Raw genomic sequence first — 27,087 nt, 5'->3', positions numbered from 1 at the left:
ATATATATATATATATATATATATTAGAACATTCTAGACAATTTCCCGATTTAAATCATTTAAATCCAATACAGAGTCTGTGCAACACTTCAACACTTCAGACTTGCTCTGCCCATCAGGTCTAGCTGGGCGTCAGCCATTTTAAAAAAAAAAAGAAGTGGGCAAAACATTTCGACTCCTAGATGTGCAAATTCAGCAGCAACATGGACCCAGAAACTGCGGCAGCAAAAAATGGTTCTACTAATAACTGACCCAAGGAGGCTGAATACCCATGTGTGTCACACTAGTCAGAGATTTGCTCCGTAAGAATCTGAAAAATCATGTGTAATTTTTGTTACACTTAATAAATACGACTTTGAATTAGTCAATCATATAAAGTCTCAAAAATATAAATTCAAGTTCATGTTTATAATGTGGCAAAATAAGATGTATATATGCATTCTGCAAGATACTTTGTATTATGTTTGTGAAATATTGAAATATTTCTCTTAGAAAAATAAAGACCATGCAAGTTACTACTAAACACTACTGTGACTCAAATCCACCAAAGTCAGAAAAATAAGGAAAACTGATCTGATCAGTTGAAAATGAAACCAAAAGAAAAATCAAGACAAATATGCACTGCTATGTTTAGTCAACAACGCTAGGCCCTGTTGAAGTTTTATCCTGCTTATATAAAAAAAGTATAAATATATATTTGTAATAAACTAGAGCTCACTTGTGATTGGCTTGTCGATGGCTGATCCTGGGTCTGTGGTGAACTGCTCCGAGTCACGGTCAGGTGTACATCTCCCCCAGGAAGACTAATAGTATGAGTTTTCCTCTGTAAAACCCTTTCCTGGACTAGAAGATGGAAGAGAATAGTAATGATGTCCGTTTTAAATCTGCATGCATGCTCTTATTTAAGCCAGATGTCATTGCGTACCTTCTTGTTCCTTGAAGCAGACTTTATAGATGTTGTCTCCCACCTTTTCAACCCCACCACAGTCGCCTCCCCCGGAGTCTCTTCTTTTCTGAAAGTGTCTGCTGACCTTTTCCTTCTCTCTGTCTGTTAAATATCTGGCCTCAAAATACAGCGGATATGGATATTCAGCCATTTTTGACTTCTAAACTGAGAGAGGACTTCTTGTTCTTGTCCGTAATCTGACTAAACAGCATTCACTGAAGAGCTAGTTTCACTTTCTGTTATTTGTCACCTCCCCTTCATGCTTGTGACACACCCAGTCCGGTAACAGTTCGGGAAATGGAAAACTAGAAGGTATTTCCTGGTGTCACTGTTGAACACTGGCAAATCAAAAATAAATGAAAGACAATAATACCCACTGATCATGATAATATTTATTAATGTGCAAACACAGCATCTAACATTTCATGTGGCAATGACATAACGTGCAATTTTGCAATATCCCTACATTCACTGTGTAGAAGAAATATATTTGCACACAAGTACTACTAATAACCCTAGTAATACTCAAGCTGCGTCCCACATGCCATATATGTAATCATAATAAAACTTAACTGTTTTGTTATTTGTTGAAATATGTGTGAACTGGTTCCATCTCTAATTTTAAGAGCCAAAGGAGTTAAAAGGAAATCACCACAGGACCTTCAGAAAATCTGATAAAATAATAATAAAGACAGCTTTCAAAGTTACAATAAAGTCTATCTTAAGTATCAACATATTTGAGGTTTTAGTGAAAATTTGTATGTCTTCTACTTTTAACCTAGTTACCCAGAAACCATTATTTCACTCTAACTTTGATAGGACCATGAGACGTTTTCAGGGTCATTGCTTGAAGGTGATGAGGTAGTCCGGATAAGCTTGGTTATCATGAAACACAACATGTTGGGTCTGTCCATTTTATCCACCAACCTGTCATAACGTATATGAGGCTGCTGGTTATCGAGAGGCGGAGGAACCTTCATGCCGCTTTGGCCCAGAGTCTGCGCTTTGTCTGGTTCCTCACCTAGGAGTCTGGCTTGGGTAACCCTACCATGGCCATAAAGCCCCAGACAGCACAGCTCCTAGGATCACTGGGACACTCAAACCCCTCCACCACAATAAGGTGGCAGCCCATGGAGAGGAAGAAAAGAAATGTGTCCTCTAAACCAGTGTTTCTCAACCCTGGTCCTCACCGCCCCCCTGTCCTGCATGTTTTAGGTATTTCCCTTCTGCCACACACCTGAATTGTATCTATTGGTGATTAACAGGCTTCTGCAGTACTTGATGGTCATGCAGTCATTTGAATCAGCTGTTCTGGAATAGAGGCACATCTAAAACATGCAGACCAGGGCGCCGGTGAGGACCAGGGTTGAGAAACACTGGTCTAAACCATCTCATCTCACATAATTACCACAGTAACCAGGGACAACTTTTATAAGCATGAGCATGATATGTTAACTGAAACAAAAAAATCTGTATTTTCTCTTCTTTCTTATGCACTTCTTGTTACTGTGCACTATTTTATTTTATATTTGTATCATGTTCGAATAAAATTTCATTTCATTTCATTTCATTTCATTTCATAAGTAGGCCAGTAGGGCTGACCCCTCCCTGGCATTTACAATGAAGGTGTTAAACTAAACAACTAAAAAATAAGCTAAAAATAAATACATTTGAGAAATACTGTATCACATTTTGTTGAATTTTCAACAAACCTGGTGTCAAACCGCCTGGGGAAAATCCTGGGGTCTTTCCGAATTTCTAACTTCTGACAGCCCCATTCAGCTAACTGTCTGTCATGGCTCAGAATGATTGACAGGCGTCTAGCCACGTCCCCTCGGTTTGCAGCTCATTATGGCTAATTTTGGTCAGCCCAGGGCCAGCCCGCGGCCACAGGATTCAACCAATCAGAATGGACTTGCCTTGAGCGCAAGTCTGTGTGGGCGTGGTTCGGCGTAGACTGGGTAGGTGCAATGGCAAGCAATATTGGCATAAATGAGGTGGATTATTCAATCAATAATCCCTTTTCCTTAATGTCTATTGAGGGAAAATGGAGGTGAAGAGGTTGGGGCCAGACAGACCAGAGTATATTCAAATCCAGCAACGAGAAAAAAAGGCAAAACCGCGAGTTTGCAGGTTCCAGTAACAGATTAACAGGTGTTGGCTGAAATGCAATGCTCTGAGTCCATTATGTTAAAGCAGGGAAACACCTAAATCATCCAGAGCAGTGTGGCTTGAGGACCTGGGGTGGGAAACACTGGAGTAACCTACCCAAGTATACAGGAGGTGTCTGATCAGATCAGATCTACAAAGTCCAGCCAAACAGTGAAACTACATGGTTGTTAGAAGAAGAGGGAACAACTGCACTAACCCACCAAGGAATATGATGGGTAGAGTGAGAAAAGAAAAACTCTCAGCATTACACTTAACATCCATGAACTAAGTACTGTTGAGGTCCAAAGTCCTAATTTCAGATGAAAGTCCATCCATCCATCCATCCATCCATCCATTTTCTAACACCCTTGTCCCTAGTGGGGTTGGGAGGGTGCGAGAGACTTTTTGCCTCTCGCACAAAAAGTCTCCAGCGAACTTTTCGTGCGAGAGGCAGGGTCACCCTGGACAGGAGGCCAGTCTGTCGCAGGGCATTCAGATGAAAGTAAAGTTTTCATTTCATTTGGAAATCAAGATCCCAGAGTCTGGAGGAAGACTGGAGAGGTCAAGAGCAAAGTTTCCACCGTCTATGATGTGAGGTGCCATGCCATCTGTTGATGTGTTATCTGAAGTCCACACTCAACACAGCCATCTACATGGAAATTTTACAGCACTTTCATGCTTCCTTCTGCCGACAATGATGCTGAAGTAAGGGCTTAAAACTTGTTCACACTGACAAAGGTACCAAAAGTTAGTGCAGTGATTGTTGTGTTACTGAGCTTGATTGGTCAGCAAACGCTCTGGACTCTAAAACTGAGAAGTATTGTAAAAAAAAGGAAAAGCAGAGACAGCAAACTTAACAATTCAGATTACCTGAAAACTCTAATTAAAGCAATCTGGGCTTCCATGACCGCAGAAACAACTGTCCATGCCACGCCACATTAATGTAGCAATTCATGCAAATCCAAACAAATGCATATAAATGAACATTTTCCAGAAGTTTTGTTTAAAATGTGCATTATTTTTACTACCCTTATATGCCATCCTAAGAATATTTTCTGAGACACCAAATATTGAGTTTTCATTAGCCATACATCCAAAATGCTAGAAATAAAGGCTTGAAATATTTAAATCTATGAATCTATATGAACATTTAAAATAACACTGAGAATAGAACCAGTTTCTCTTTCTAAAATGACAACTGCTACCTTTTTCACGATTTTCTAATATTTTTTATAGCAAACAATTCTTCAATTTCACATTCAGAATTAGAATGAAAATAGTCTGTTTTTGTCTCGTAAAAGACAGTCCAATGTAGTTGAGGATATAAACAGAGCAACAGCCTAAAAAGTCACCAACACATGTTCTGTTATGAGAACTTTTATTCAGAGAAAAATGTATTAATTGGGCTAAATTAAGAAATCAAGACGGTCAACTGAAATACGCAGGAGAAAAAGATCAAGTTGATCCATGGCACAAAAACTTTTTATGGGATTTAAGTTCACATACAACGTCTTCACAAACACGTCCCAGAAAAAAAAAATCTGTTTTTATAAATATTTTACTGTACAGCCTTAAAGTGCATTAGAAAAACCTGCTCCTCTGCTCTGTCACTCAACAGAACAAGTTAACGCAAAAATGAAAAATGTAGTTAAAAATCAGTGGTACTTTTTAGATTCATTCATGTAAACAGTAATCATTGTACATTTGTATATTTTATTGCTTTTACTTTGTGCTTGTTTATTTATATTTACAATATTGCAAACCTTTAAATCACTCTTACTTATTTCATGTTGCTTATGTTGAGTCTGATTTTGTTGTCCTTTTTTCAGTTTTGAAACATTTAGTTTGGCTAATAGCTGTTTTTTTCTCTCAGGCATCAAAATTATTGAAAATAGATTTGCAGTGTCTGAAAGTCATGTGTTTAAAAAATGCTATAATATGTAGCAAAGACCAGACACAGGACCTTTATTGCTCATCGATTGTATGGTAGGATTTTACCGATCTTGGAAATCACCTTGTTGGCGTCATTCAAGATTTATTAAAAATGTTTTTGAAATTGTTTTATTTGCCTTTTATTTTGTTTTTTTACAAATTCAGCCCAAAAAAGTTTCAACAAATCATGTCTGACAGGGAGATGTTGATGAGTTTCAAAAGGTCTTATTAACTGTTTTATTTGTTGATATGTGTGTGAACTGGTTCAGTCTCTAATTTTATGAGTCAAAGAAATCAAGGAAAAGAATTACAAGACTTTCAGAAAGTCTGATAAAATAATAATCAATCAGACTTAAAAGATTTTATTAAGCTCTTGTTAAAGTATTCAAGGTTTTATTAAAATCCAATAAAAATCTGTATTTTTTATGTTTTTAATCTTCATTGTTACCCAGAAAATGATGACCTTCATAGGTCATTGTTTGAAGGTGATGAGGTAGTCCGGATAAGCTTGGTTATCATGAAAAACGACAAACATGTTGGGTCTGTTCATTCTATCCACCACGCTGTCGTAACGTATATGAGGCTCCTGGTCGTCGAGAGGCGGAGGAACCTTCATGCCGGTTTGGCCCAGAGTGTAGACGCCCGTCAGGACTCTAACCACAAACATCAGCTGAGAGCCATCAGCAGCAGGTCTGGAGTAGGTGGGATGGGTGGAGTAGCTGGCATTTACAGCAAAGTAGGTTCCCTCACCGTATCTTGTTGCTATGAGACCGACAAAAATAAATAAAGATTTTAGCAAATTAAAACAAAAACATACTTGCTGAACAGATTTTTCCTTATATATTTACTAGATTTCATTGCTACTTTTAAGGTAGACGTCACCAATTTAGCTTACAAAAGCTATAAGATATAATGCATAAGATAGTTTTACCGTTTTGCCCACAGAAGCGCCTGTTGAAGCCAGTTTTCATGATGGAGTCACAGTTGTCCTCCGTTGTCCCATGGTATAAAAACTTTTCGTTTGCTCCTCCCTCCTGTTTGTTCTTTCCAAATATTAGTGTTTTCTGTGCCTCATAAGTACGTCGTAGAGGAATGTTCTGCACTCGCTCAATCTAACAGGAGAAACAGAGAAAAAACAGCTAACCCACCAATCTCAGTTGTTGGCACCTCTAAAGAAAATACATTAAAAACTCTTTTAAAAAATATCAAATTTGACAAAAAAGAAAAAAAGAAAATACAGATTTTAAAGATCCACTAATGTGTAAATTTTGTATGTTTCTGTACTATCATAAGAGAGCCTCCTGCTTCTAGAAACAGTCTAAGAGGAAAAAAAAAACAAAAAAAAAAACAGCCATTTTTGGGGAATAAGTAAATGTTCCCCTGGTGTCTGCAAAAAAAACAGCCTGTTTCAAAAACCTCAATTGTTGCTTTACAATTTGTTATCTAGCAACCCCAACCCAAGAGAAGCTTCACCCACTTCATTCAAGATGTTAAATACCGCAGCACAATGGCTGCTGGAAAAGGAAAATGTTTTGTTAGTGGCTGCAATAGGCAGGTGTCCATACATTTTCTCCCAGTCACATAGAACAGAGATGCATGACTTCATTTTGTTTTTGCTTGCTTTTTACTTACAATATATTTCCAGTAGTGTTGATAAATATATTTTCTTTTTGTAAGTGTACATATATATTACCTATACATATGTAAATTACGTGTAAAATCTTTAGTCGCATTGATTACTGCAACAGCATCTTCACAGGTCTGACTAATAAATCAATCAAACAGCTGCAGCTGATCCAGAACGCTGCTGCTCGCGTTCTCACTAAAACCAGGAAGATAATAATCCTCTGACATATGTTAGGAATCAAAATCCTGCACTGTTTGTCCTTAGGCATAATGCGTGTCATGAACATTTAAGCATGATCTTTTAATATTAAAAAAATTAACATGCAGAAAAATGTTAATGGACTGCTTCAGATAGTGTTAGAATATAATAAACCATGCATTCTCTCATATCAGAAACATCAGTATCATTTATCTTAATTTTTTCCCAGGTACATGGATGGAATGTGGTCAATGTTAAAAAGAAAATAAATACCAAGGGCAGTTATCAAAAATATCACAAGAGTACTTGTAAAACTCTAAATCATTTCTGAGTTAAGCAGTAGGCAAAGGCAGAGTTTTTAAAATTGTAAATTATAAATCCTTATTGGAAGCCACCGACCTTCATTACAGTTTGGTTAGCAGTTAGTTTGAATCCCTGCTTCACTCTCCTGTACTCTGGTGAAGAAGACTCCAGCGTTACCCTCTTCAATACCTCACCGTGCGTCATGTTGTCCCATTCCAAAGGGAACGTGAAGTCTGGAAAATATATTAGACCAGAAAATTAGAGAGTTTTTTTTTTTTTTTCCAGTTAGTGAACCTGTGTTATAAAATAAGAATATCCAATAGGATTGTTTCTAAGATTACAACTAAGAATTAACCACAGCTTTGACACTGAATGAGAGGAATAAACAAAAGTTATATTAACACCAATATACAGTAGTATGATATTTGATTATAAAAATTGTAGCAGTCACCATTTAGTGTAAGAAGTGGAAACTAAAATACATTTTTTATCAAAAGAAAAAGGACAAGGACTTAAACAAAAATGAGGAGGGTAATAACAGCAAATTAGCTAGCTGATAGTTACGAACACATTCATAACATTTTGCAAAATACTGAGTAAAAGTAGCTTCTGACCTATTATTTTAAAATCTGCCTTTCTCACCTTCCAGATTCTCAAGTCGTTTGAGGTTTGTTTTGTGTCCTGCAGAAGTGACCATTAAGTTTTGTAGATCCACTTGCCACAAGACTCCGTGTGCATCCATAATTCCTGCTGTAACATCCTTGTTTTCCAGGTTGTAATTGGCTGTTTTGGGGAGTCTGTTCCAGTTTCCATTTTTTCCCAGGATGCACCACATCACACGTTTGTGCAACTCATTCTCATCCTTCTCTCTCATCTTTTTCTTGAGGTTGCCGTTCAGGTTTGAATTGAACTTCACAATTGCCCTGTTGACCCCGTCTTTCATACCGTTCACCATCAGGTTTCCAGACGGATCCTTCTTCATGTACAGACCCTCCATCCTCACCAGCTGCTGAAGATCTAACATGTCGTCTGCGTTGAGACTGTCTAGCTGCTCTTTGGGGAAGGTGTGTTCAGTACACTGATTCTTATAAAGATTCTTCATTTTTTCCATGGCATCATTAACATCCTTTCTGGTAAGACCCAGGAACAGGAATGTCGATGGCTCACTCACAGGAATGGTATCATATATGCTGAGGTCAGCAACCAGAGGTAAAGGTGCCTGTTGTTGTACCTGAGGCACCTGAAATGGTGGTGCTGGAAAAAAGGTCAAAGACATTTGTGAAAAGTCTGAACATAATATTTAAACCATCATAAGAGACACACTAGCAGGAAGCTATTTGTGAAAAATGTTCTGTTACATTTTCTTCCAGAAGTGGGGAACATCTGTGTTGCTTCTTCTTTAAAAGCTAAGAAGACGTTGATTTTAATCAGGACAAGGCGGATGGAGGTGAGGCNAATTTTTAGGTCCCCCCACCCCCACTATTGTTAGAACAATGGTTCAGTCCAAAGTGTAGGAGGAGCAACAGCTGCGCTGCTGAACGACACAGGCTCTGTTAGGCGAAGTGAGGAGCTAGCTGTTAGCTGTTAGCTGTGGCTCTGCAGCACTAACAAACAGCCCAAAGTAAATACTTAAAGAAAAAGACATGTTACACGTTTTATTTATTTTCACTGCTCAATAGGAAGAATCACATTGACAATACACAGTTTGTTATTTCATTACTTTGGCTGAATCATGATTATCTGCCACCTTATGCCATATAAATCAAAACTAGCTAAACTGCTACATTGCTTTCATAGACTTGTATTGAGAACCACTGCAATAAATCAATATTTATGAGAAATTTTATTAAGTGGAGTTACTTATTAAAACTTGTTTTTATTTAGAGCCTTAAGTTTTTGTAAAGGTGTAGCAGAGATTAGATCTGTGACTCTGAACCAAATCTGAACAAAATATATTTGTAAAAAAAAGTTCTGTTACCTTTTCTTCCAGAAGTGGGGAACATCTGTGTTGCTTCTTCTTTAAAAGCTAAGAAGACGTTGATTTTAATCAGGACAAGGCGGATGGAGGTGAGGCTGTAAAAAGGACCGGATGATGTGGCCGTTTTGATTCCTCTCAGGATTGCACCTGCAACGACTGCAGGGTCCAGCCCACCGGCTCCTGCAGAAACAGATTGTCCACACAGAGTTCAACCACACACTGCAACATTATGGTGTGCTCTCTAAAAAACACAATATACTTACCTGCACAGATAGCAGGAATCGCTACAGAGCTAACTCCTAGTTTTTCACAGGAGTCAATGATGCTGCACACAAGTTGTTCAATGACATTTGCGTCTTTCTTTCCACAAACATGTAAAATTGCTTTACAGGGGAACAGTCCAGGCTCTGTCGCACAAATAGGTTGTTGGCTCACAGCCGCTGTACACACAAAGCACAGAAAATCACCATAAAAACAGGCTCTGAGCTGTGTTTTGCTTTGGAACATGTGATCTTTCTCCTCTCTCACCTGCTCTCAGCTGAGCTTCCACTTCTGGTCCAGCTACGGTTAAAATATCTTTGCAAACTCCTTCTGCAATAAATAATTATGCACACATAAACATTTTTCACCAGGTTTGTAAGCTGATGCACATTGAGCTAAGGCTCAGCAAACAGTCATAATAAAGCTCCACATTTGTTTGATAAAGAGGACCTGATGCTTTGGCAGATTTATTTATTCACTTTAATTTATTTATTTCAAAAGGGTTTTAAAAACAACAGAACAAGCAATTAGTAGGACAGACAAAAACACGTTTACCACAAAAACAAATAATTTTTGTGGTAAACAAAATTATTTGTTTTCCACAACTGTTCTGTTTGAAAAGTAGTAGGAAGAAGTGAACACATATTTAATCCTACCCCTTATCTCAATTTAATGAAATATATTTTCTACTGACTCAATAGTTATCAAAAATTTGCAAATAAAACCATGTAAGAATATTCATGTGCCTCTTCAATATACCATGCTAAAGAGCCAACAATAAATTATAATACATAGATAAAATGGTTACAAACCAGCTCTCATGAGACAAGAAAGTGTACGGATAATACTGATAGTAATAGTGACAAATTGCAAATACCCCTGACATACAGCTAATGTTCCCTGCACTATCTGAGTAATACGAATAGCTTTGTATTTATTTTTAAACTGGTTAATGCTTTGGACATTGTTTTAATTCCATATTCAGTTCGTTCCATTGTTTCACTCCAGTTACAGTGACAAAAAATCTTGTCATAGTTGTTCGGATGCTACATATTTTGAAATTCAGCGCTCCCCTTAGGTTGTGCCCGCCCTCCCTTTCATAAAGCATTTCCTGAAGACGTTTAGGTAACAGATTGTAATGGCTTTTATACATAAGTAGAACAGTTTGATATTTCACAATTTCCTGCCATTTTAATAAATTAGACTTAACAAATAAAGGATTTGTGTGTGCAAGAAAAGTAGCATTGTGTATTACTCTGACGGCTCTTTTTTGTAATACTGTTAGTGTTTGTATAGCATTTGTATAGCACATTTCAGCAGCAAGGCACTTCAAAGTGCTTTACATCATAACAAACACAAAAACACAGAGTCATGCAACATAGAATCAACAATCAAAACATTACATTAAGTCAAGAGCCGTCATTAAATTCGTAATTGATTATGTCTCAAATATAACTCTAAACAGGTGGGTTTTAAGTCGAGATTTAAAGGCACTCAGTGTTTCAGCTGTTTTACAGTTTTCTGGAAGTTTGTTCCAGGTTTGTGGTGCATAGAAATTGAATGCTGCTTTTCCTCATTTGGTTCTGTTGGTTCTGGTTCTGGGGATGCAGAGCAGGACCAGAACCAGCAGACCTGAGGGGTCTGGAAGGTTGATACAACAACAGCAGATCTGTAATATATTGTGGTGCTAAACCATTCAGTGATTTATAAACTAACAACAGTATTTTAAAGTCTATTCTTTGAGCTGCAGGGAGCCAGTGAAGGGACTTTAAAACTGGTGTTATGTGCTCCATCTTCCTGGTTTTAGTGAGAACGCGAGCAGCAGCGTTCTGGATCAGCTGCAGCTGTTTGATTGATTTATTAGTCAGACCTGTGAAGACGCTGTTGCAGTAATCAATGCGGCTAAAGATAAACGCATGGATGAGTTTATTTGGATCACGCTGAGACATCAGTCCTCTAATCCTGGAGATGTTCTTCAGGTGATAGAAGGCCGACTTTGTAACTGTCTTTATGTGGCTCTGAAGGTTCAGGTCAGAGTCCATCACTACTCCCAGGTTTCGGGCTGATCGCTGGTTTTCAGTTGTAATAACTGAAGCTGAGCATTGATTCTAGTTCGCTCCTCTTTAGGTCTAAAGATAATAACTTCAGTTTTGTTTCTGTTCAGCTGGAGAAAGTTTTGGCCCATCCACACCTTTATCTGTTCTAAGCATCTGTTCAGTGATTGGATGGGTTCAGATTGTGGTTTAGCTTTCCAGTTCTTGACATGGACTAAAGCAGATTAAATCAGATGACGATGTTTTTTCAATTAAGCAGATATTTATCCAGATATTTACCCAGTCTAGGTAGAAATCCAAAAACCTTTCATAATATTTTATAGCAATGTAGGTGGTGTTATTTATTTATTTATTTTCGTACATATGTTGGCTTGCTGGTACTTTCCTCCTTTCATCTCTATACAAGAAGCAAACATTTTCCCACAGTCATGAGAGCAGAGCGGCTTTGAGAAATTCAGTCATCATTCTGTAAGCAGAGAAGCTTACAGAAGCTTAGTTGGTCCAGTGATATGTGAATGCCACTGAGGGTGGACTATGTTTATGAGGAATTTCCCAGTAAGTCGATACATTTATATGCGATGTGCGTTGTGCTGTTTTTCTTTTCCTTGTGAACATGGTGCGGATTGGGGTTTGTTATCAGTTAAAAAAAACAGTCTTGATATGCTGTTTGTCTAAAATGTGAAAGCTATGAGCTGCTAATGAGCTGTATTGTATTAGCCCTGTGAAATGTAAACTAGCGCAGCCACATGGTTGTGAGTTGTTTTGGAGTGTCGCTGTAAACCAGCTATCAGTTCAACATGTCTAGCTTTCATGTGTGCTCTGGATTACTATTACTACTATTTTTTTTTTGACAAAACTACATTGTTAATTGGCTAGTAACACTAATATGTGAAAGTAGAAAAGACTTTTTCTAAGAGATGGCTCGTCCGTTGGATTATTTTATTTTATTTTAAAAATGCAAATGAGGGTAATTAATTTAAGTGGATTAATTATTTTGTTTTAGGAACTAAGAGTTGCTTCCATGTTGCTTGGAGGCTATTGTTTTTATCAGAATCAGGTTTCCAGGACTGAGCTGAGATCCCTGATGACTGCATGATGTTTCATATCTGTTTAGACAACTGATAATTTTAAGTAAATTTCTATATTATGCCTGTAGTCTACAATATTGAAATTCACAGCTTTACTTTGGTTTGATTAAGGATAATACATTTAACAAATATACCTAATCAAATAGTATATTTCAATAATAGTATGCTTGACAAGATCTCATAATGGTGAAAGTCAGTAGTACAGCTTAAGGCCTCATGTCTCTAAAAACGTTGCCCCATTTGGAGGTCTTTTTGACAGTCATTACTAAAAGGCCTCACTAAATCCAAGCAATTATATTAGTCATATGACCTGTTCTAATTCTATATTTTATGTCAGTTTTTATGATGTAAATCACTTTGAAATGAATTGTTGCTGAAAGGTGCTTTACAAATAAAATTTGATTGATTGCTTGACCAAATGCTCACTTCCTGATCACCTACCATTGTAAAAGTTGACAAAGTCGGTGGTGTTCACTATAATATCTGTAATCTCGTTAGTGATGTCGCCGAACACCAACTGCAGTTTGACCCCGCCTCCTACAGTGATGCTGATGTCATCGAGGTCACTGGTGAGGGATCCGAAGAGTGCTGAGAGAAAGAAGCTATCTTGAAGTTTGATGACAAATACTGGCAATAAAATGTTTATTTGCTACATAATCTATAAACCAGTAATAAAGTCTAGTTTACCTCGGCCTTCCTGGGTGACGATTGAGCTGAGATTTTTGTATACTTCATGGTAGCTCTGGAAATGAAAAGGTAATAAATAACAGGACACATTTATTTAAACTAAATATTTTGCCTTTAAGAGGTACCTCCTCAGAGTCTGGATAGCCCGGTTTAATGACGATGTGGATGGTGGTGAGATTTCCACATTGGTCAGACAATGCAAATTGGCGAATGCTTTCCTTCAGAATTTGAACGGCTTCACTCAAGGGGTATTTTAGGAGAAGTCCAGGCCCGATAACAGGAATGGCCACTGAACTGAAGCCCTTCTCAGCACAGAGGTCCAAACATCTCTTCAATCCCTTAGCAAGATCCTGAAAGACAAGAATAAAACATTTCCCTATGTTTTTAAAAGAATGCATCCATTTATAGGTCAGAAGGGATATATGGTCCCTCCTGGCCTGATTATGTCCCTCTGATCTCTCTTGAAATCTTCGAGAAAAAAAGGCACATAGTAGGCATCCTGAGTAGATATCCAAATCTCAACAGCTGTCTTACAATGTGAAGAAGTAATGAGGGCTCCAATCCAAGGTTACTCTGGCTGATTGAGCTACTCACTGTCTCTAAGGTAGAAATTAGCTCTTGTATCCTGGATTTTGTACGATCCAGGTCTTGAAACAACAGTAAGTGAGCAGACCCTAAACTAAATCTGCACAAGTATCTGTACAAGGGTTGCGCGCTCTACCCCCTGCGTCACCGGTGCATCCGTGTTTGAACTGTTTTGAATCAGTTGAGCTTTCTGAGTTATGAAAAATATTAACTTCTTCCAAAGACTCAACTTACATGTTGGAGTCCGTCACAAGTAACCACATTGTTTAAAGAAGTTAACCCTTTGATTCAAAGGGTTAACTTCTTCCCTGTTCCCATTTTAAATGGTGAATGAACTTATGTAGTGCTTTTCCAGTCATTTGGACCACTCAAAACACTTTACACTTAAGCCACATTCAATCATTCCCACCCACACTGATTGGTAGGCAACTTGGGGTTAAGTACCTTGTCCAGGGTCACATCAACACAAAACAAGAGGAAGTGGGAATTGAATCTACAACCTTCCAATTACAAGATGACTACACTATCCACTGACCCCAATTACCCCATTTATGATCAATATTCCTAAACAATATTAGTCAGTCCAACAAATGTCAATGGGCGATATATTCGCGTGGGTGACATTTGGATTTTTTTGTGAGACTGAGGAGGACAATGTAAACATGTACCATTTACATTGAAGTCCAAAAATGGGGTTGCCAAAAAACCCAAAGTTGCCGATTTGGATTGCTTTGGCTTTAAACAGAATGAAGAGGTAAACCACCGCTACCTGTGGTTTCAAAGGACTCAAACCATCTGGTTCATTCACAATTCTGGCTGAGTGTTTGATTTTCCTAATGAAAGAAGGTGTTTATGCTACAAACTATTTTGTATACAACACAATGCAAGTGATCATCTACTGACATGTCCATGAGGAGGGTCAGTAGAAAATGAGAGACTGGATTTAGCCATTCCTTAGAAAGAAACTTTTTAAATTAATTTGAATAATTAACTCAGTTTAATATAGTGTATGTGTGATATAATTGAAACGAAAGTTTTTGTACAGTGACTCAAGGCATTAGCATTACAGAAGTGAACTGAATTGAATTTTGCTGACTTTAAATTACAATATTTCTGTAATGTTGATGGATGAGATGAAACAGACTTATTCTAAAGGTAATAAGTCATTTCACATGTTTTTCTGTCATAGATCTAGATTTTTTTGTGTATTCACTTTCACCTGCTCACTCTTTCCTCCAACTCCGTCCCAGGCCAGGCACTCTATGCAGAATATCTTGGAGCAACCCAGAGATGCACTGGCATTAACCTGCAGAACATCACCAGGGAGGTAGGCGGAATTTGCAGCCAATGAGTCGAACTTTGATTTTACTGTGTCTCCGCCTTTCTTTAGCAAAGATTTGCCAATATTTGTTGAAGACAGCTGCCTGCCATGGGTGGGGACGACCAAAACATTCACCTGTAGAAACATTTAGATAAGCCTCAATAGAAAACTGACAGTAACTGACACAGAAAATGAAGTGAAAATGGTCAAACCTGCTCTTTCTCTAAACTTCCAATCTTGATTTCTAGATTGATTTTCATTGCATTCTGTCCAACAGTGGTGAACTGCTTTCTGGGAGTTGATGGTCTTGGTGTGATGCTGCTGAGGCGTTGCTGTTTGGTTGCCACAGCTGGTGAGCTAACAACTTGTTGTTCCCTAATAATCACCTGACAGGAAGTTTCAACCAGCTCCTTGCTCTCTTTACCAGCTCCTTGGAAGTACTGCAGCGCCCCAGGACCATCCAGAACTAGTTTGTCCATCGTCATGCTGGCCAGAGTTGACCCAAGGGCTTGTTTGGTCTCCTGAACCCGCGAACGAGGACCAGACAAAAGAACACAAGGATTTGGAAAAGAGGAGGCTTTGAGTGTCACATCGATCTGCTTCATGCCAAGTATTCCTAAGATTTTATCAAAGCAGTCAACAAGTTCAGGATACTGCAGACTGATAACCTCTTGAGTTGAAACCTGATTTGCCTGGAAGGAATAAATAAGCTCTTTAAGCTTGTTCACGTGTTCAGTGTAGCCCACCAGCTTCACTCTGGATGATGAAGTGCCACTGGATCCAGGAAGGAAGCTAAAGTTCACTCTTAGCTCGCCACGGTTTTCCTCGCTCTTGGCTCTGTTGAGGATTTCCTTGAGTGTGTCTAGATCTGGAGCCACAGCTGCAGCACCCTGAAGAGTCACACTGGACTCATTCAGATCTCTCAGCACCGCCATCTCTGCTTCCCTCAGAGCATCCGAAGACAAACTGGACAGAACCAGTTCGGATCCCACCTCCAGGGACACTGGGCTTCTGAGACTTTGCTCAAACCGTGTTTGGTACTTGTAGATGGCGCTGCTTGTCGCCATGAAGTCTAATAAATCATTGGAGAGATTAATCCTCTTTTCTTGTATTTTCTTAATCAGTGCGTTAAGTTTGGCTTCACCAAGCTGCACCTTATCTTCAGGACCTTCTAAGATGATGATGTTAGAGGCCCTGCTGATTTTCACCTCTGGACAACTTGCACTCATCTCTCGGTTGAACTCCTCCTCAATCATCTTGAACCGTTTCTCCACAACTGGCTGCTCTTTGCGAATTGTTATGCTTTTCTCCAGAACCGCAATCTTGTCCTTCACTACATATGTCTCCCCTACAACCACAGCATAGCCACTCTCTGAGTACACTCTCACATCATCAGACACAAAGAAGGGATCCTGTAGAACCTTCTTGACTTGTTTGGGCTCAAGGACATGATGGCAGGTGTAGGCCTCAATGAGATTGATGAAGGTCCGGTGCACTTGTAGCTCCCAGTTTTCTGCTGTGCCATCAAAAGCTCCTCCAGGCCCTTTCTCTATGTTCCCCCTCACCACTGCCTCTTCTTCCTCAAAATCTAGCTGTATCGTGCAGCCGATTGCAGAGAACTGCTTCTGCAGTTTTTTGTAAGCTTTAGGGTTGTCTCTCATGTAGTACAAGAGAAAGATGTCTGTCCTGAAAGTCTTCTCAAAGCCTTTTGTGCTGAGTTTAGTAGTCGTCTGAAAGAGCAAAACAGCGAAATTAATGAATTTGTCACGTAAATGAGAATTGAACACAAAATTCAGAGCAAAAAAAAAATTGCAACTTGGGAAGCCTTCCCACGTTTTACTTTAAAAAAAATTTTGTATGTATTGGAATTCTTGTGAAAGACCCAAAACAAAATAGTGAATATATACTTTCACTATATTCACCAATTTCTATTTGTATTTTTAGAAAAGTATGATGTGCATTTTTTTTATTCAGTTCCCTGACTCTGATACCTCTATATAAAATTCATTGCCACCTGTTAAATAAATAAATTCCACAAGTCGGTAATATTATTTCAGTGTTACTCCAGTTACTCTGTGAAGACTTCAGAGGACTGTTAGAAAACATCAGAGAACATGACTGTCCACCTAAAGAGAAAGAGCAAGGAGAGCAGGGACCCATGGTACCTCTGGAGGAGCTGCAGACATTCACAGCTCAGGTAAAATAATCTGTTGACAGAACTACCATCATTTGTGTACTCTACAAATCTATATGGAAAAGTAGCCTATTTCCAGTTTACCACAAATCATGTGGAAAATTCATCAAACATGAGGAAGATGGCGCTCTGGTCATACGACATTAAAACTGAACTTTTTTGCCTGACATGAAAAAACACAGAATGTTTCTTGAAGTGTGTTGAAGCATGGATGCATCTAAAAGCTCAATTGGATCAGTCCAGTTAACCAACTGGACTGGGAAAGTCCAGTTAATTTCCATATTTAAATTCATGGCAAAATCTGTGAGAACACTTCAAAATTGCTCTTCACAATGCTGCCCATCAGGTCTAGCTGATCATCACCCATTTTGCAAAAAGTAGACCAAACATTTCAGCTTCTAGATGTGCGACTTTGACAGCAACATGGACCCAAAAACTTGCTGCTGCGGCAGCAAAAAATGGTTCTACTAATAACTGAACCAAGGAGGCTGAATACCCATGTGTGTCACACTTGTCAGAGATTTGCTTTCCAAGAATCTGAAAAATCATATATGGTTTTAATGACACTTAATATAACTTTGAATGAATCGATCACATAAAATCTCACAAATGTATATTGAAGTTTTTGTTTGTAATGTGACAAAATCAAATGTAGTTTGTGAAATACATCTCTTAAAAAATAATGATTATACAAGTTAATACTCGACACTATAGTTATTGAATATTTACTTTCCAATTGTATATTATCAGAAACACATTGGAAACTGGTCTGATCAGTTGAACATGAAACTAAAAGAAAAATCCAGACAAATATGCACTTCAGGGTTAAAACTGGTATGTTAAGAAGTCAACAACACTAGTTCCTGCTGAGGTTTTATCTTGGTTATATAAGATATATATATTTGCAATAAACTAGAGCTCACTTGTGATTGGCTTGTCGATGGCTGATCCTGGGTCTGTGGTGAACTGCTCTGAGTCACGGTCAGGTGTACAGTTCCTCCACGAAAACTAATAGTATGAGTTTTCCTCTGTAAAACCCTTTCCTGGACTAGAAGATGAAAGAGAATATAAATAATGTACGTTTTAAATCTGCATGCATGCTCTTATTTAAGCCAAATATCAGTGCGTACCTTCTTGTTCCTTGAAGCAGACTTTATAGACGTTGTCTCCCACCTTTTCAATCCCACCACAGTCGCCTCCCCCACTTGCTCTTGTTTTCTGAAAATATCTGCTGACATTAACCTTCTCTTTATCTGTTAAATATCTGGCCTCAAAATACAGCGGATATGGAAATTCAGCCATTTTTGACTGATTACCAAGAGAGGATTTTCTGTGCTTGTCCCTATTCTGAATGAACAGTGTTCACTGAAAAACTAGTTTCGCTTTCTCTTATCTCTCACCTTTAATACTTTTGACACACCCAGTTATACTCCAGTAAACGGAAAACTTGACATGTTCCTGGTGTCACTGTTGAACATTGGCAAAGTAAAAAGGTAAATAAATGACAATAAATCCCACTGATCATGGCTCCATGATGTTTATTAAAATACAGTGTCCAACATTTCATGTGGCTGTGAAATAACTTATGATTGCACAATTCTGTAATATGCCCACATTCATCGTGTAGAAGAAGTATATTCACATACACAACTAATACTCAAGCTGCCTCACACATACCAGATATGTAATTATGATGTATGGTGGTGAGCAAAGATCTTTGTTTCAAGTATGTAGTGTTTCTCTTGGGTAAAGTCTGCTGCTGCCAGGATTTCCAGAAGAAGGCAAACTTCAAATGGGTAGCATCAAGAACTGAAAGTACCTGTGGCGTAAAATTACAGTTCAAGTCCCGCCCTTCTATTTTTATCCTATCCTATTTGAAACAAGCAGGTTACGTGTGAACTATTAAACCAGATCCTGAAAGACTAGAATAAAAAATATTTCTAGAATTTTTTTTTTTTAATAAATGATTGCATGACCAGACTTTCAATAAGCTTGTGTTAATAAAGGAAAGAGTGTCACTGTTGTGGCTCATTTGCAAAGCAGATCAAATTGACGCTTCTCCTGGTTTTGCCCAAGTTCTCATGTTTTCCACACCAAATTCAACCGAGCTGGTTAAAGATGTATTTCTAGATACGTTTTAACTTTATTGTATTGGCTTGGAGAACTCCAAGGTGACATTACAGATCTCCGGCGCCCAGGCATTGTGAATATGTTACATTTTCAAACATGCTGCAAGCATTGTGCATGTAAACAAACCTGTTGTCCTCTGATTTAACATTACAGGAACAAAGGGCTCAGTTGACACTGAGCTTAATTAACAGAAAAACTCTGTGCTTTTATTAGCCAACATCAATTATCAATTGCAATGAAGTCTCAAAATATAAAAGAAAGTAAATGTCTCCTTGAAACCATCTCATCTCACATAATGATGAGATGGTAACAACAAATCACAGTATGTTAATTGCCAAGAGACAGCTGGTTACCTAGGGTCCAGAACCTTTTCTTCAGGTATTAGTGTTTGTGAGATAAGGACTTTAATCTCAGTTAAAAATGCTGCTGCTGCTCTCAGCAGGATGATTCTCTAGTCTGGGTGATGCCTTTAGTCCTGCAGCGAACGACTTTAAATCTTCAGTTGTCAAAGACTGTGAACTACGTCGCAGAGGTACGAACAGAAATGGCACAAAACATTAGGTTAGGAACAACAGAAACCGTAAAGGTATGAATTGGTACATGGGCAAAAAGATCAACAGGGTTTTTTTGTTAAACATGTGCTTAAAGAAAGGTGATGAGGTAGTCTGGGTACGCTTGGTTATCATGGAACACAACAAACATGCTGGGGTTGTTCATATTATCCACCAAGCTGTCGTAGCGGTCATGGGGTTGCTGGCTGTTGCGAGGCGGAGGCATCCTCATGTCACTGCGGCCCAGAGTGAAAACGCCCGTCAGGACTCGGGCCACGAACATGGTTTGAGTACCATCTGCTGCGGGATTGGAGTAGCTCACTGAGTAGCTGGCATTTACAGCAAAGTAGGTTCCTTGACCAAAGGCAGTAGCTGTGAAAGACAAAATTAAATAATTACCTTTCATAGTCCAGGAAAGTACCCCGGTACATTATTGCAAGTTCTTTAGACATCCTAAATCTCCACAAACAATTCATCTGCAGAAGAACTAATTAGTAGACACTACCATTTCTCCCAGAAAAGCTCCTGTTGAACCCTTTGGTTTTGATGGAGTTGAGGTTTTCCTGGCTTGTCCCGTGGTACAGAAGTCTTTCAACTACTCCACCTTCATTTTTGTTCTTTTCAGACATGTGTTTCTTCTGCATTTCATACGTGCGCCGCAGATGAACGTTCTGCAAGCGTTCGATCTGACAGGAAGGAAAAACAGATAACGGGTCAATGAAAGAGATTTTTCACACGGTTAGTTCAAAACTCATTGGTTAGGTATGATTAGATATTGTTTATTCTCCTAAGTTGGAACAAATATTCTATATTGTTATGAATGAATACAATTAGTTGACTTTTCTCTATGAGTTAATGATGTGGCACACATCAACTGAGATAAAACAAGGAGCTAACTAAACAGAAGAGCTCTCCTACCTTCACAATGGTGTTGTAGGCAGTTTTGTTGAATGCCTGCTGGACGGTTCGATACTCTGCAGACGAAGGATCCAGCAGCACTTCTTCCAAACGTTCAGCATTAGACATTTTGTCCCAGTACAGCGGAAATGTAAAGTCTATCAAAGTGTCACAGTTGACATTAGAAAACGTTAGAAACACACAAAGATATTCTGGAAACTTCATAAATACAAAGCTGTTCAATTAATGACAGCTGGCCCATTTGCTGAAATGAATAAACATTTGGCCTCTAACTGGAACATCACATCTGTGATTCAAGAAAAAAAATGGTTTAATGCTTACTTTTTTGTAATGGCAGAGCCAATAAAACTTTAAGAGTGCATCTTCCTTTTCAAAAGCAATACTTGTAACTGTGTAACTGCAGTGATCAGATAAAATATTTCCCACTTGTAGTTGAAAAGGAAAGACTAACAAAGGTTGACAATGAGGGATGCGCTCAACTTTGTACATATTCTGTCCTAATATATACAATGAAAACGGTCTATGAGTAAGTTAAGTAAAAATTATATATATGTAAAGTGTATATGTGGTTTAAAACTTTATCAGCTTATTTTTACATGTTTGTGTATTTGACAAACCAACCTTAACAGAATTATTGTTTGAGCTTCTTACAGGAAGTCAGAGTTGGTTAATAAATTACTTCCTTGCGAAACACTGCATCACTTACTGGCAATCCCGCTCTGCTAATAAACTGTTCACATGTGACTTCATAGAAATGCCACTAGATAAAAGATATTATCTGTAGTTCTCCACCCCAGTTAACTTTGTTTTAGGATTTATTTTCATTATAAGGCTATGTTTTTTTTATTTGTTTGTTTCTAAGGACATATTGCAACATGACAGCCACCCAGAGAGTGATCCAAAAGGCAGAACAAGCCTGTAAATAACATGTTTAGGGTTAAATCCAAGATCTTTGTGACTAGCGTAGAAGTTGTTTGAAGTCTTAATGTTAAAAGCACTGTGTGGCAGAAAAAAAAACTTTGTCACTTTATGACATTTTATAAGCTGCTGTCATACTTTCTCTTCTTGCTGTCTCAGTTTATATAACAAAGAATCCATCCATACACGTTTATCCCTAGTGGTGTTGCTGGGGGAGCTGGTGCCTATTTCTAGTAGCCAACGACCGAGAGGTGGGGTATAACCTGAACAGGTCGCCAGTCCATCACAGTATCTAATTAAGCATTTAACTTAAATCCAAATGTTAGGACATTAAACACATTTTGTAAAACGTCATTTTCAGCTTCCTACCCATATTTGTAGCATGCTATGCCCTGGTTTCCCATACTGTGTGTATATTGGGATGAATAATGTAAAATGTATTGTCTGCTTCCCTGCCAGGATAGAGTATGTTCCTTTTTCTATATCTTCATACTTTATAATAGTCAGCCATTCCTTTATGCACAGCCTACAGCCTACACTGACCCCAATGTATTTTTAATAGAATTGTTTAGCAAAATGGTTCAACTGCTCTGACATGTGAGGCACTCCAAGCATTTGACATGCCAGACTGGGAGAATCTTCCTCAGTGCCAACAGAGCGTCTGCATAGCTCAGCACAACCCCATTTAAAGTTATCACTGGGCCATTGCTGCAACATTTGGGGAATGTTTATATTGTTCTAAACCAGGTGGCATGTTGGTGAATATATAGTGGTACATATGGCAGGACTTAATCTGAAGCTCAAGCAACATATTTTTTAGCATTCCCAAAAAGATTCATGGCAGTCTGACTTTGTCTCCATCAAACTTTTCTGCAACAGTTTGATGTAGATATTATTATTAGTCTGCAAGGTAAAAGGCAAATATTGCTCTCTTTGTCTCTTTCAAGGTTTGGAAATTAAATCTAATGGGATCCACTGAAACCTTCATGAATCCAACACTCAAATAAAAGCATTTGCTTCCCTTACCTGCCAAGTTCTCAAGTCGTTTCAGCTTGGCCCTCTGTCCAGTTAAATCTCCTCTGGCCTCCATCTTCAGTAGATTCACACTCCAGGTAACCCCCTGTGTGTCCAATATATCTTTCGTGGTGTTACGTTTTTCCAGATTATAATTGGCTGTTTTTGGGAGCCTCTCCCAGCTACCGTTTTGTCCCAGGATGCACCAAGCTACGCGAGGGTACAGACTTTCCTCCTCTTTGGCTCTCAGTTCTCTCCTAAGAGGAATGAGTGTTTGGAGCATCTGCTCCACCTGGTTGACGCCAGCTTTCAACCCGCTCACCGTCAAGCCCCCCTGGCGTAAGGGGTCCTCCTGTACATACAGGCCCTGAGTCTCTACTAGGTTCATCAACTTCTTTATGTCTTCCTCGATAAGGTCTGCCAGATCCTGATTGGTGAAGGTTTTTGTGGCGCTGTGGTCTTGGTACAGATTCTTAATCTTTGTTAGGGCATTATCAACATTTTTTCGTTGAAGGCCCACAAACAGGAAAGAGGACTGCTGACTGGTGGTTGTAGTATGACGGAGACTTGAGGTTGAAAGAATAAATTGTCTTGGCGCTGATACTGCAAATTAAATCAAATGTAAATGGTTGGAGACAGTCAGATGTAACTGGAAGAAGACTCATAGTAATCCCGTTCATTGTGCTTACCTTGACGTTCCTGGATCAGAACATTACAGGAGCTCTCAACCAGCTCTTTGCTGGTTTTACCTTCTGCCTGGAAGTAGCGTACAGCTCCCGGACCATCGAAAACCAACTTTTCTAATGTCAGACTGGCTAATCCAGATCTAAGAGCCTTATGGGCCTCCTGCACATGGCAACGGGGGCCAGAGATGACTACACAGGGCTTGGGAAGAAGGGATTCTTTCATAGTAACTTGTGTTTGCTTAATGCTAATCAGTTCTAGGATTTTGCCAAAGCAGTCAACCATTTCAGGATGTTGCAGGTTCAGCACTTCTTTTGTAGAAACCTGATTCAACAGGTAATCCTGAAGAACATCTCTGAGACTCTTCACATATTCAGTGTAGCCCACAAGGCGCACTTTGGCCACCGTGGTTGCACCTTGCTCAGGGACGAAGCTGAAGTCCACCCTGAGCTCATTGCGGTTTAGGTCCGTCTTGGCTTTGATGAGAGTTTCTTTGATTCTGTCTATATCTGGAGGAGCAGCGGCAACGCCTTGGAGCTTCTCAATCTCCACACTCAGATCCCCCACCAATTCTGCCTGAGCCTCATCCAGGTCATGAGGGCACTTACAAAACAGGACCAAGTCTGACTCGACTGCTATGAACACGGGATTCCTCAACCGCTGCTGAAAGAGTGTCTGGTACTTATTTACGGCATTACTGGATTTAATAAAGGTTATTACATCTTGAGGAAGATTTATTCTCCTCTCTAAGTCATTTGTGTTTTGTCCGTGGGGGTTAGTACGTCTTGTGTTGCCAGGACCTTTTAAGATGACTATATTTGTATTTCTTAAGATGTCGACTCTTGGGTAAGACATACGCTGTCCTTTGGCGAAATCATTCATCACTCTGAACCGCTCCTCCCTGTGACAGGGGTCCGTCTACAAATAAAACAAAGACCACAAAAAATTATTTATCTGCTTCACTTACAGTTAGGTCCAAAATTATTTATACCCCTGACAGGTTTAGAATCAAAATTACTTTTCTTTATCCAAGTTGTCCAAGACGAGATGAAACAGGAATCTCTCAAAAGAGAATTGAAAGTAAAAGGAGCATCTATTGACTTTTTTTCTTTACTTTTTAAAAAAAAAAAAATATGTTGTAGAAATATCTGTGGTGAAAAACATTCGAAACGTTCATTACCCTGACCTTTAGCTCCCTGCACAGAATCCTTTTCAGATTCACATTAAGACGACCATGGTCCACTCCAAAACATGAATATTGTTTCCATTCAAAAGAAACCTGAATCAAATGGCTGAATTACTTTTTCAATATGCAGTCAAGTTCTCCAAAGTGATGCTAAACACTGTATTCAGGTGTGATGAAAACAGGTCACCAGAGTTCAATTCTGAGTGTTATCACCAAGCTCTTTATAAATATCTGATATTTTCATGCAGTGGAAAGGACAATTTAACCGTTATCACTATAGTATAATTTCTTTTAGGGAAATTTTGTTTAATAAACTTTGGAATAAGGTTGCAAATTTATCAAAATCAGGAGGGAGTGAAGCATAGTATATAATTTCTAGAAAAAAACTCACCTTTTGCTGAATATTGGAGCTCCTTTGTGTAGTTAAAATATCTGGAAGAAAACATTTCATCAAGTAGTTTAAAACTGGGATGCGATTCACTAAATTTTATTATCTCCTCTCCTTTATTCTCCCACAACTATTTTTTTAAAACATAAAAGTCTCAGATAAACTGTGTCAGGAATAGTTTGCTTCGGTCGGCTAATGCTAACCTGTCAAACATGCTAAAGGTGTAACCAACCACTGAGTTAGCATGAATCTGAGACTAATGCTAACTGACGGCTAACTGACGGCTAACTCTGTCACCCACACTGATGACAGAGTTAGCTTTGTTCCTAAATACAACTTACCGAGTGTTGATCCTGGTTTTTCAGTTCCTCCCCCAGAGCCTCTGCTGTCCTGGACAGGATTTAAGTCTCCCCTGATTCCACAGAACTATGATTTGCTGATATTTACCAATCTTATAAAAACTTTTGAACTTCTAGCAAGACTTTTAATAAATGTGTCACCATTTCCAGAACTACACTCTTGACAGCTGATCTCGCGTATGACAACTTTTAGTTTCAGTTTCATTTACTTACAAGTCTGTTTTTTACAGACACGCCCAAACATGCGAATTGTTTTCCTTTTATGGCGACATTTCTGTTTGTATTTTGTTGTGCAAATGACAATGAAATAAATGGGCTACACAGTACGCTGAGCCATTTTTAGAATAAAAATCTAATTTTGAATAATCAAACTTATCTTCTACTCTTTGTAAGTGGTTGTGAAAAAGAGGCTTTCTTAAAACAACATGGTACAAGTACTTTAATACTAGTAGAGACTATCAGAAAGTCTGAGAATTATTGTTTAGAAACTGTATAAAATATTAAAAATTTTATTGGAAGCAAAATATATTTAAATATATCATTTTTATTTTATTAACATGTGTCAAAATTTGCTCCATTTGATTTAATGTATTGTCACTCAACATTATTTAAAATAAAACCAAGTAACTAACACTATGTTTTAATATATTGTGTCAAACTGGCATGTTGTACTACCACAGCAAACCACTAGATGTCACACTTAGACTAAAAACCGCGGCAGGACGGAGACAGATTTGTAACCATCCAACTCAGCAGATGAAGTTTACAGCATCCTGCACAGTAAATGGCGTCCTTATTCAATCCTTTCTTCTGAGATTTTAAACAATAAAATTATCCAACTAAAGTTAAAGCATAGACACCATTGACATATTTTTACAATATGGGCTTGGCTGTATTTACTAGCTATATAATTTAATAAATGTATGGTCATATTTGCATTTGAGATTAGAAGGGAGTTCTTGGATATGAATCCCCAAGTTGTTGTTGGGGATTCATATCTTGATTTTAGGCATTCGAAACAATAAATGGTGGAGATGAAAAACACAAACTCCTCAAAGTGATGAACTCTCAAAGTCAGGCACATGATGACACGGTTAGGATTTGTAAACTTATTACAGCTGTGACATTTTTTGATGGTACTTCACATGGGTTACATCCAGTGCCTATATAATATTCTGATCAGAACAGTTTCCCAATAGGATTGTGACGTCCAGTTCTGTTTCTACATGAACGATTTCAGTCACATTAAACAAGTTTGAGGGCAAAAAGTTTTTATATTTCTTGTGATCAAAATGACAGATTGCCTGTGTTAGTAAGGGAATGTATACAAGATTATTTAAAAGTAATGTGGTCCAACGTTCTAAAGCTATTGCTGAGAATACATTGACAATATTCAACCCAGTGGCAGACGGCACATCAGATCGTTCACTCACCATAAAGGTAATTGGGCCTTCATCTAGGAAAATTGTAATTTAAAACTATATTTTTGATGTGCAATTATTTTTCTGTCCACCTTTTCTAAAAGCCAATATCAAAAATAAAATGTATTGAAGCTAATCTTGAAGGTTTCCTTTAAAAAAAAAAAAAAGAAAATGATGGAAAATACTGAAGCCT

At 38.4% G+C, this 27,087-nt stretch overlaps 2 protein-coding genes across 3 annotated transcripts in view; both read right to left on the bottom strand.

The window, feature by feature from the left end:
- The window catches only part of parp142.2 (poly(ADP-ribose) polymerase family member 14-related sequence 2.2), a 10,803-nt gene extending 8,051 nt beyond the window's left edge, over positions 1–2,752 (bottom strand). Inside the window, exons 1-3 of the mRNA XM_007563620.2 lie at positions 2,659–2,752; positions 926–1,284; positions 719–843 (exon numbers count right to left, since the gene is read on the bottom strand). Coding sequence (XP_007563682.1) covers positions 719–843; positions 926–1,097 — 297 coding nt within the window. The 5' untranslated portion in view covers positions 1,098–1,284; positions 2,659–2,752. The remainder of the gene's footprint in view (positions 1–718; positions 844–925; positions 1,285–2,658) is intronic.
- A 16,094-nt stretch (positions 2,753–18,846) lies between these two features.
- LOC103145949 (poly [ADP-ribose] polymerase 14-like) lies at positions 18,847–25,670 on the bottom strand. Of its 2 annotated transcripts, XM_016677165.1 has the most exons (8): positions 25,456–25,670; positions 25,118–25,158; positions 23,546–24,458; positions 22,869–23,459; positions 20,925–21,061; positions 20,512–20,692; positions 20,058–20,378; positions 18,847–19,854 (listed from the first exon to the last, which is right to left on the bottom strand). In XM_016677165.1, exons 3-7 carry the CDS (start codon positions 24,420–24,422, stop codon positions 20,098–20,100), a joined length of 2,067 nt encoding a protein of 688 aa, XP_016532651.1. In that variant the 5' UTR covers positions 24,423–24,458; positions 25,118–25,158; positions 25,456–25,670; the 3' UTR covers positions 18,847–19,854; positions 20,058–20,097. The 2 variants fall into 2 exon arrangements, with proteins under 2 accessions (XP_016532651.1, XP_007563681.1); XM_007563619.2 differs by having other exon boundaries at positions 18,847–20,378.
- Positions 25,671–27,087: the final 1,417 nt, after the last annotated feature.

The sequence above is a fragment of the Poecilia formosa genome, unplaced genomic scaffold (assembly GCF_000485575.1).
Source record: "Poecilia formosa unplaced genomic scaffold, Poecilia_formosa-5.1.2 Scaffold149, whole genome shotgun sequence".
Classification (NCBI taxonomy): domain Eukaryota; kingdom Metazoa; phylum Chordata; class Actinopteri; order Cyprinodontiformes; family Poeciliidae; genus Poecilia; species Poecilia formosa.
The sequence above is the reverse complement of the archived record's forward strand: the minus strand, read 5'-3'. Positions and strand labels throughout refer to the sequence as shown.

Bases quoted from the DNA above. Each gene is read 5' to 3' on its own strand.
- LOC103145949 (XM_007563619.2), bottom strand. From the start codon at position 24,422: ATGAATGATTTCGCCAAAGGACAGCGTATGTCTTACCCAAGAGTCGAC. The intron at 21,062-22,868 runs GTAAGGGAAGCA...ACACTTTGATAG, and splicing joins ACGACTTGAGAACTTGGCAG to ACTTTACATTTCCGCTGTAC. The intron at 20,379-20,511 runs GTAGTGTCTACT...TGTCTTTCACAG, and splicing joins GAGCTTTTCTGGGAGAAATG to CTACTGCCTTTGGTCAAGGA.